The sequence below is a fragment of the Humulus lupulus genome, chromosome X, assembly GCF_963169125.1.
Source record: "Humulus lupulus chromosome X, drHumLupu1.1, whole genome shotgun sequence".
Lineage (NCBI taxonomy): Eukaryota > Viridiplantae > Streptophyta > Magnoliopsida > Rosales > Cannabaceae > Humulus > Humulus lupulus.
The window spans coordinates 105,293,108-105,303,842 of NC_084802.1; the positions used below are offsets into that span (position 1 = coordinate 105,293,108).

The window sequence follows — 10,735 nt, forward strand, 5'->3', positions numbered from 1 at the left end:
CATTTTTTTGTTTAAATTATAATTTTAGATATTTTTATATACTTTTTAACAATATTTTACATAAAATTATATCAAAGATAATTATTAGAATTTTAATACCTACTAATAAATGCTAAAAATTTAACTAACAAATCTTAAAATAAATTAATATAATTATAAAAATATAAACATTGAGAAAAATAAGACATATATTATCATTTTAATTTATTAATTATTGACATATAAAAATTTATTATGATTATTAATGTCAAAATATTGGGTTTTTATCGTGTCGTGCTTTCGGGTTAGTTTGTTCGTGCCTTCGGGCTTGTCGTGTCGTGCCGTGCCTGGCCCAAGTCCATATTTTTTTGTGCCGTGTCTGGCCCAAGCTCATATTTTTTCATGCCGTGTCGTGCTCGTGTCTCCCGGGCTCGTGTCGATTTCGTGCCGTGCTCAAAAGCCCGACCCATATTTACAGCTCTATGAATGACTAAGTTACATGACTTGAAAGTGACTGTAATGGAGTCAAACGTATTACTTTAGCCAAAATTATTAATTGTGTAAATGAATAAATACACAAGACATAATCTGCCCAATAATCTTTTTGGGAATAAATTGCTATATTTAAAGTCATTAAATAAAATAAAACATACGAAAAATTGCTCAATAATCTTTATGTTTTGATGGGAATAAATTGCTATATCTAAAGTCATTAAATAAAAAGAAAAAAGAAAAAAAAATACTAAAATTGTATAGCTGGGGAATGGTCAATGTGATAAATTAAATTAAAATTTAGTGAGCAGTTCCCACTCTCACTAATATCTACCAAAACTCAAAAATTGATATTTGAGTTTAGCGCCTTCTCCCGCTTTTGATCCGCGCAGGGATCAAAATAGAGATACTCAATAGGATTTGGGACTCAAAATTTCAAAATTTAAATAAATCCAACCTTAGAAATATTGAATATTCCCCAAAATCCAAAAACGAAAAAAGAGCACCAATCTTTGCCCAACCGCGCAAACTCATAATTATTGGCCCCCAAATAATAAACAATATTAATAAAATAAAAATAAAAATAAAAACAAAAACAAAAACGAAAAATGGCGCTTTATTTCGGTTGTAATAACTCCCTCGCTCTCTGAGTCCCACCCAAACAGTATATGCAAAGCAAAAAAAATTAAAAACGAAAACAAAAAAGAATAAAAATATATAAACCAATTCCCTCCAGTTTGGGGCTGAAATCTCCAGCTAAGAACTCCACTTCCTTCGAGTTCCAAATCCCATTTTGTTTCGTTCACCTTTTTGGTCTCAACTCAAACCCATCGTCATGGCGGAGCAACCCCAGAGCGTGCGCGTCACGCGGTCTGCTAATAAAAGGTCTGCGGCAGCGGCCTCCTTGACCCACGACGACGGTGACCGCCCATCGGCTAAGATAAAAAAGCGCGTCGTTTTGGGTGAGCTCACCAACTTGTCAAATGTCGTTTCTTCCGGGGTTGATCCCCAAAAGCCCAAACGCGTTACCAAAACAAAGAAGCTTAAGAAGGAGGTACCCACCGACGCCGCCGCCGCCACCACCACCACCACCGACGCCACCGGTGAAGAAGGTAATGGGAATTCCAATCGTGAACCGACGTTGGATGATCCACGAATGTGCGTTCCTTATGTCTCTGACATTTACGCGTATCTTAAAGAAATTGAGGTAACGGGGGCTTCTGTGCTTTGATGCATAATACCCACTTTTGTTTTGTGAGGCTAATACAGTGGTTATGGGTTCAGGTTGATCCAAACAGACGACCTCTACCTGATTACATGGAGAAAGTTCAGAAGGACATTACTGCTGGTATGAGGGGAATTTTGGTTGATTGGCTAGTGGAAGTTGCAGAGGAATACAGGCTACTTTCCGATACTTTGTTCCTCACCATTTCATTCATCGATAGATTTTTATCAATGAAGACTCTGGATCGCCAAAGTCTTCAGTTATTGGGCGTTTCTTCAATGCTGATAGCCTCGTAAGTTCCATGTCTTTTGAAACTACTTTTTCAAATTGGATTTCGCTAAGTGTACTACATTATTGATTCCTTTATTTTATTTTGTTGTTTCAAATTTATTCTGATAAGAAGAAAGTATGAAGAGATTGGCCCTCCACACGTTGAAGATTTTTGTTATATAACGGATAATACTTACACTATGGAAGAGGTAGTGATTTCTTTATTGTTTGTTATTAAATTCATTATTTTGAATTATTTAACTGTTCTGTTTTAACATTTCAATTTTATAAGGTGGTGAAGATGGAAAGTGATGTACTCAAGTCTTTGAAGTTTGAATTGGGCAGTCCTACCATAAAGACATTTGTAAGGTAAGAGTAATATTTATATTTTGAATGAAACGCGCTCTTATTTGTAAATTAGAACAATGAATTGATTGTGTTGCTATTTCTATTTTTGTTTGCAGGAGATTTATTAACATTGCCCAGGAAAGTAACAAAGTCAGTTAATCTTTTCCCTTTTGTGATTTTTACCCTTAAAGTTGGAACTCCTCTCAATAATAACTAGTCCCTGTGTTCATTTGATACAGCCTCCAAATTTACATTTGGAATTTCTTTGTTACTATCTTGCCGAGCTAAGTTTGTTGGAGTATCACTGTGTGAAATTCTTGCCTTCTTTGGTGGCAGCATCTGTTATATTTCTTGCGAGATTCATAATCAAGCCAAAGGTGCTTCCTTGGGTAAGAATTTACTGTTCATAATTTATTTCTTTGCAGTATTACTTGATATATATATGAAGGGCAATTAATGAGTTATACTATTTTAGCAGACATTCTCTCTGCAGAATCATTCAAGATACACACCACCTGAATTAAAGCAATGTGTTCTTATTATACATGACTTGTATCTAAGTAGAAGAGGAGGGTCTTATCAAGCTTCAAGAAGGAAATACAAGCAACATAAGGTATTTTATCTCAACTGTACACAATAACTCTGTATTTAGTACTATAGAATGAGTGGTCTCAGCTGAATGATGTTATTTTGGAACAGTTTAAATCCGTGGCAATCATGCCTTCTCCTCCAGAGATACCAGTTCACTATTTTGGAGATATTAGACAATGTTAGAGAAGGTGATTTTTGGATGACTTGGGTTTGTCAATAGAAGTTGATTTTGTTTGATCTAGACTGGTTGGAATAGGCTGCTATGACGTTGCTCACAATAATGATTGTGAAGCTGGGAAATCTCTACAAACTTTTGTAGTGGGATTGCGTATATATTATAGTTCTTAGTTATTCTTTTGAGGTGGAGTTGTTTTCTCACGTTGACAACAACATTTTGGGATGACATTGGTTCCTTTCGGTTGGAATGATGTATTCGTATAGTTTGGGACATGAAAATTCTTGATGAAGCAGTTAGCCCTTTTATATTGTCTCGCAGCGCTTCTGTTTTTTTTTAAAGCAATGTCAATAGTTTCTGAAATACGACTTTAATGACAGGAAACTGGTGTAAGGTTCATTTTTTTTTTCCTTTTCATGTATATTAACATTTGTCCTATTTGGGCCAAGAATTCTAATTTTCCTCTAGCAATTCGCAACTTGAGTTGAAGTAAATGCAGGCAGATGGCCAAGAAAATAATAGGTCTACAAGAGAAAATAACATTTGTTTCTGACTGACTTAAGAATCGGCAGCACCAGATTTTTAATTTTTAATATGAGCTTGTTTTGTTTGCTCCACTTTTAACCCTCCTTGTCAAATTTTAAAGATTTTTATGAAATTGAATATTCCAACAGAAAGTTTTCTCAAATTTCTGCTCTCCAAACACCATTGCCTCTGACTGCATGTCTGGTAGGAAGAGTCCGAAGCAATCTATCTTCGGCATCTAGGCCTGTCTAACCATGAACGGCGACGACCTTGTTGCCTTTTGTAAAGCCTTGGATATTGATGATGATGACGATGATGTTATTGAGGTCGATCTGGGCACCTCAATTATATGCAAGGGTATTGATAACATGGCAAAATCTTTAGTTGGCTTTATTCTTTCAACTAGATCAATCCCTTGGGACTGTCATTCATGCAGTTAATATTTTCTGGAAACTTTTAAAGGCCCTTTTGAGGTTGAATCTCTTAGGACAAACTCGTCTCGTTTTAGATTTGTGCTTCAATTTGATAAACGTTGGGTTCTAATGGGTGGTCCTTGGATTCTTGAAAATTCTAATCTTGTATTAGAAGAACCCAAAGGGACACTTCTATGAAGTTCACACATGCCCCTTTTTGGATCCAACTGCACAACCTACCAATATGTGATCTGTCAGTTGAAGTGGGTCATGAAATAGGCCGCTTAATCGGTCCTGTCGTTGAGGTGGATCCGATTGTCTCAGGTGATTTCAATGGAAGATTTTTAAGAGTGAGGATCTCTGTTGACCTTTCCAAACCCCTTCCCAGGGCTGCTAAAGTGGGGTTAATCGACGGAGAACCCAAATCTCTGGTTGCTTTAAAGTATGAAAGACTCCCTGAACTTTGCTTCATTTGTGGCATATTGGGTCACCCTCTCCGGGACTGTACTGCCAAAAAAGTCTTTGTTAATGGAAAAATTCAGCGTAAATATGGGGAATGGATTAAAGCCACAATGATCAATAAACAAAATGCCCCAATAAAACGTTCCCGTCCGTCAACTTCTTCTCCTGTCAAAGTGAAGGATTGTCGGTCCGTTGATTCTAAAGCTCCAGCGTCGATTACCGCTTGGCAGAGAAAACAGGCAACTTCGGATGGTGTAAAAGGAACATCTTCTTCAAAAGGAAAGTCCATAATTTTGGGAAACTCCCATTCCTCTAAATTGAAGGTAACTGCACCAAGGGAAGATACACTCTTCATGTCAAAGAATCAATTCTCTTTTAATGAGAATAACGCTGGACAAGGGAGTATCAATCTAATCCCAAATCCTCTTTTTGACTTGCACAATTCAATGACACTTGTAGCCTCTCTCAATGAGGTGTCACCTAAACATCAATCTTTGCCAACTCGCCTTGTGGTTTCATGTAACCAAACAAATATTTGCCTTGTTTAAGAAACTTCCAGCTACGAAAAGCTCTCCAAAACCATTTCAAGTGCCTCACATGTCTCACCACGTGACTCTCCTGCTACCCATCCAAGCCACGAAGACCCGACCCCTGGTGGTGATTCTTTGGCTCGTGCATGCATCGTTCCTTCTTCCTCAAAGCAACTTGTGTGTGATTCTTCCGAAGCTTTGGGTCACCAAAGTGATATTATTCCTGATGATATCGTGGCCTTCAAGCCTGGCATTACCACCCGAATTTTTTCTGCTACTTTGCATACTATCATTTCCCAAGGAAAGAAACGCCAATATAAGAAGCAAACCCAAGCGGGTTCCTAGCTTAAAGTGCAGAAACTTTCAAAAGTTCTCCTTGCCTCTTTGAAGGCCACTAAGAAGACTTTATCTCCTCAAATTGTGTCTTTAATCCAAACTGAGGAAATATCAAGCCAATCCCGAGTTTCAGATACTCTACCAGTCACAGTTGGTGATGAAGTTGCTCTCCTGGTTATGTCGGCGGTGCCTGCGGAGCAGGACTGCCGGTTATCATGAATGCTCTAGCATGGAACGTCGACGTTCTAGGTTCTTCACTCCCATGTTCCGGAACACAACCCAGATTTCATTTTTCTTTAAGAAACTCTCAGTAACCACTTCCAACTTGAAACTATTCGGATCCGTCTCGGTTTCAATGCTAAGCTAGTTGTCGACAAAGTGGGTTGAAGTGGGGGTCTTTGTTTAATGTGGAAGGACTCCCTTTCCGTTCAACTTCTCTACTATACTCGGTCTCACATCAACGTTTTAATCTCAAGTGCTGACGGGATTCCTTGGAGATTTATAGGATTGTACGGTCAACCTGACTTTAACTTACGTCATGTCTTTTGGGATCTTGTTGTTCGTTTCTCTAAACAATGCACTGGTCCTTGTCTTTGCAGTGGAGATCTTAATGAAATTCTTTTCAATCATGAGAAAGAAGGTGGTGGCAACAGACCACAATATTAGATGACCAATTTTAGAAATGCTCTTCAAGAAAGCGGCTTGGTTGACTTGGGTTATTCAGGGGCTAAGTTCACTTGGTGCAACCAGCACCCTTCTTCCTCATTTACTCAATGTTGCCTTGACAGAATGCATTGTAACTCAGAATGGCTCTCTATGTTCCATGTTCTTGGGATCTTCAGTTTGTCACTTTAGCTATAGGGGCAGCGATCATCGTCCTATTCTCACCTCTATCCAAGCTAACTTCTCTTTGACTTTGGGTAGGGGCATGAACAAAGCTCGTCAGTTCCATTATGAGAGTGCTTGGGCGGATGAAAAAGAATGTCATGAATTAGTGGCGGTTTCTTGGCAAAAAAATGTTGCTGCCTCGCCCTCCAATCTCCACAATAATATTCAGAGTATCACTAATGCTCTCTAGCGTTGGAATAGAGTCTCTTATTGGCAGCACTGCAAGGCTATCAATCAGAAGAAAAATGAGCTTCACGCTGCTGATGTGAATCTCAATTGTCAGTCTTGGGTGAAATATAGCAAACTAGAGAATGATCTTGACATCCTCTACTATAAGCAAGAAAAGTACTAGGTTGCTCGTTCGAAGAATAGCTAGTTAAAATTGGGGGATAAGAACATGTTTTATTTTCATCGTAGTGCTACTTGTCGCAAACGAAAAAATAATATTATGCGACCATCTAACGATGTAGGCGTCCCAGTTGAAGATCAGCCTAGTATTTCTTTGATTTTTCAAGATTATTTCTCTCAGTTGTTTACCTATGCTCAATCAAATGACGATGCCACTCTTCGGGCTCTTAATGCCATTCCTTCTAGAGTCACGAATTGTATGAATGATAAGCTCATCAGGTCTTTTACTTATTAAGAGGTAAATTCAGCCTTTTTCCATATGAATCCTAACACTAGTCCTGGTGAAGATGGTTTAAGTGCAAGTTTCTATAAAAAATTATGGGACACTGTAGGTGATGATGATGTCTATAACGCCCCACATCACTATGGCTGCTTCTTGGAATGATGATTGGTCCTACAAACCAACACGAGTCTTTTTAGCGTGCTTTGTCCTCACTTGCACGCTTCTTGGGAAAACTTCTCAGGAGGTCACCCATCTTGAGATTACTCCAGGTTAAGCACACTTAACTTTGGAGTTCTCAAGTGATGGGCTACCGAAAAGAAGATGCATCTTGTTGATATAGGTAGTACCCATCAATCCATTTAAGCCCTCTTCAACTGTGTAGTCCCATACCTACACAGTCGTAGAATCATCACACTTGACCTTCCCCAGGCGGTGTGGGATTGCACAGCTTTACCCGGTCTTTCCCCTTACGGATCATGGGATTCTGACTGTCACAATGTCAGTGGTTTTTGCTTGGATTTTTTAAATGGTGATTGTGACATCCAAAGTATCAACAAAACTCTCATTGCCCTCATTCTGAAGTAAAAGACCCAGTAAGTCCAGCAGACTTCAGGCTTATAAGCTTATGCAATGTTATCTACAAAATCATTGCAAAAGCCATGACGAATAGATTAAGAGATATTTTAGGTGTTGTCATTTCAGAAGAGCAGAGTGCTTTTATTCTTGGGAGACTTATCACTAACAACACTATGGTTGGCTTCGAATGCGTGTATGCTCTCCAGCGCTGCATCACTAGTCAAATTGGCGCTTTTGCACTTAAGCTTGATATGTCCAAGACCTATGATCGTGTTGAGTAGCCTTTTCTATGTAGCATCATGAGAAAACTTGGATTTCATGAAAATTGGATTAAGAAAGTCTTTGCTGCATCTCAACTGTCCAACATTCAATCATTATTAATGGAGAAATCAATGACCATATCATCCTACATCGGAGCCTTAGGTAAGGTGACCCTCTTTCTCATTTCTTATTCCTTCTGTGTGTTGAAGGTTTATCTGTCCTTATTAAATGAGACTGTGATGCAAGCTTACTATTAGGGATTACATGTGGTAGAACTGGTCCTTCCATTTCTTGCCTTTTTTTTGGTAGATGATAGTGTATTTTTCTTCAAAGCTTCCTTTGGGGCATGCTCTTGCTTTAAAGAAATTCTTAATTAGTTCAGTCAGGCTTCTGGGCAGTTGGTCAATTTCTCTAAATATGTCGTTTGTTTTAGTTTCACCATCTTCGAAGAAGATCGCACCTCCATGGATAATATCCTTGATGTGAACATTGTAGCCTGTCATGAGAAATATCTGGGCCTTCCCTGCTTTGCTGGTGCTAACAAGCATTTGGAGCAAACTTTTTAGTTGGAAGGCTAAACTTTTCTCTGTAGGTGGGAGAGAGTTTTTATTTAATGCTGTCATCCAGTCCATACCTACCTACTCTATGAACCTATTAAAGCATCCCTTGACCCTTATTCATGAAGTTCACAAATTTTGTGCTCGGTTTTGGTGGGGGGATGGGAAAATTTGTGTTGGCATAAAAACGTGGGGGGTCTTGGCTTTAGGGACCTCTTTCTACTTAACTGTAGACATATTAGAATAGAAAGCTTTGTTAGGATGCTGAAATTAATGATAGGAATATTGTATTTTTATTTCTTTCCTTGTATAGATATTTTATTATTTACTGTCTTAGTTTTTAGGATATTTTGTTCACAACAGAATTTGAGGATCGAGTCTTTTCTTTCCTTTTGTATATATTCACAGCTTGTAAACTTTTTCAATATCAAGTAATAAAATCATTCAGAAATTTCCACATGGTATCAGAGTTTGCATCTGAACCCTAGTCTCTTCTCTGCCATTTTCTTCATCAATCCCACACGATTTCAATGGCCTCTCCTACTGACTCCACTCCAGTCGAATTTGTGTCCTCAGAAAATCAATCCAAATCAAATCCCAGTGCCATCACTACTCCAAATCCTTTCCATGTCCTTGATAGTACTCCTCTCCCGATTACTTGTCACAAACTCAGCGAGACAAACTACCTTCAATGGTCTCAATCTATCATCATGTATATCTCTGGCAGAGGGAAGGATGAATATCTTACTAGTGCAATCGTGGAACCCAAGGAAACATATCCTACTTATCGACAATGGAAAACCGAGAACAACATGGTAATGTCTTGGTTAATCAACTCCATGCTTCCTGAGATTGGAGAGAATTTTCTTCTCTATCGGACTGCTCAAACTCTTTGGGAGGCAGCCCGTGACACCTACTCAAGTTCTGAAAACACTTATGAACTTTTTGAAATGGAAACTAAACTGTTTGAACTTAAACAGGGAGACCTTAATGTGACACAGTATTATAATACTATCACACGTTTTTGGCAGCAGCTTGATATGTTTGAAGTGTATTATTGGAAGTGCCCTAATGATGCTGCCTTATACAAAGAGATTGTCGAGAAAAAGAGAACTTACATATTTTTATTAAGACTGAACAAGAACCTCGATCAGGTCAGAGGGAGAATTATGAGTCTCAAACCATGCCCTTCCGTTCGTGAAGCTTTTTCTGAAGTCAGAAGGGAGGAAAGTCGCTTAAAGTTAATGATGTCGAACTTGACAGTGCACTCTGATGGATCTGTATTGCTCACTCATTCCTCCTCTCATGATGATAGAACTTGGAAGGGCAGACCTTGGTGTGACCACTGCAAACGACATGGCCATGTTTGTGACACTTGCTAGAAGATTCACGATAAGCCAGCAGATTGGAAACCTCGATCCCGACCAGATCAAGGGCGTGCTAATGTGGCTACCACTGCTGAAGGCGCATCTAGTGAGGTCAGTTCTGTCTTCGGATCAACTTGATGCACTACAGAAGCTTCTTGGGCAGATGACTAAACAAAACAATCTACTTTACCTTCAGCCGAAGCTAATGTCAGCCTGATGAGTCCACAAGGTACAACCTCTCATGCATTTGCTGCTCACTCCAACTTAGGTCCTTGGATAGTTGATTCTGGGGCATCTGATCACATGACAGGTGATTTACAAGTCTTCACCACCTTCAAACCGTGTACTCAATCTCATACAGTCAGAATTGCTGATGGATCTCTTTCAAAAGTTTTAGGGACGTGATCTGTAAAATTATTAGATAACCTTCTTTCATCTATTCTCTTTGTCCTTAAAGTACATTGCAATCTTCTATCCATTAGCAAACTCACTAGAGATCTTAAATGTGTGACTAAATTTTATCCTACCATTTGTGAATTTCAGGTTGGGAGCTCGGGGAAGGTGATTGGCAGTGTTGAATTGCATGATGGTCTCTACCTTCTCAAGGACAATTCTACAAATAAACAAGTTTGCAAGTTCAGTTGTGTTTCTAATTCTGTTTTCAAGTCTGTTTCTATTCCTATTGAAAGTCTTGTTATGTTATGGCATTTACGCCTTGGACATCCAAACTTTGGTTATCTTCAAAAACTATTTCCTCATTTATTTATCAATAAAAGGTCAAATTTCTTTCATTGTGAAGTGTGCCAACTTGCAAAACATACTCGAAATATTTTTTCAAGCACTTCATATAAACATTCACAACCTTTTACAATGATACACAGTGACATTTAGGGACCTTCACGGATTAAAAATATTAATGGTTCTAAATGGTTTGTATCCTTCATTGATGATCACACTCGAACAACATGGACTTTTCTCATGAAAGAAAAATCAGAAACTGCATCTATTTTAAAATATTCTATTCCATGATTCAAAATCAATTCAAACAAAAAATTAAAGTTTTGAAAACTGACAACGGGAAGGAATATTTTTACTCCATCCTTGGCCCA

At 38.4% G+C, this 10,735-nt stretch overlaps 1 protein-coding gene across 4 annotated transcripts; it reads left to right on the top strand.

Moving 5' to 3' along the window:
* Positions 1 to 758: 758 nt before the first annotated feature.
* On the top strand, positions 759 to 3,554 carry LOC133804054 (putative cyclin-A3-1). Of its 4 annotated transcripts, none has more exons than XM_062242202.1 (8): positions 759 to 1,678; positions 1,756 to 1,988; positions 2,097 to 2,175; positions 2,259 to 2,335; positions 2,431 to 2,464; positions 2,554 to 2,703; positions 2,790 to 2,927; positions 3,014 to 3,554. In XM_062242202.1, exons 1-8 carry the CDS (start codon positions 1,307 to 1,309, stop codon positions 3,086 to 3,088), a joined length of 1,158 nt encoding a protein of 385 aa, XP_062098186.1. In that variant the 5' UTR covers positions 759 to 1,306; the 3' UTR covers positions 3,089 to 3,554. The 4 variants fall into 4 exon arrangements, with proteins under 4 accessions (XP_062098186.1, XP_062098188.1, XP_062098187.1 ...); XM_062242204.1 differs by having other exon boundaries at positions 760 to 1,678; positions 2,100 to 2,175; XM_062242203.1 differs by having other exon boundaries at positions 763 to 1,678; positions 2,793 to 2,927.
* Positions 3,555 to 10,735: the final 7,181 nt, after the last annotated feature.

Excerpts from the sequence above, each read along its gene's own strand:
- LOC133804054 (XM_062242202.1), top strand. The coding sequence starts at position 1,307 with ATGGCGGAGCAACCCCAGAGCGTGCGCGTCACGCGGTCTGCTAATAAA. Across the intron at positions 2,176-2,258 it reads ATACTTACACTATGGAAGAG|GTGGTGAAGATGGAAAGTGA; the intron begins GTAGTGATTTCT and ends CAATTTTATAAG. Across the intron at positions 2,928-3,013 it reads GGAAATACAAGCAACATAAG|TTTAAATCCGTGGCAATCAT; the intron begins GTATTTTATCTC and ends ATTTTGGAACAG.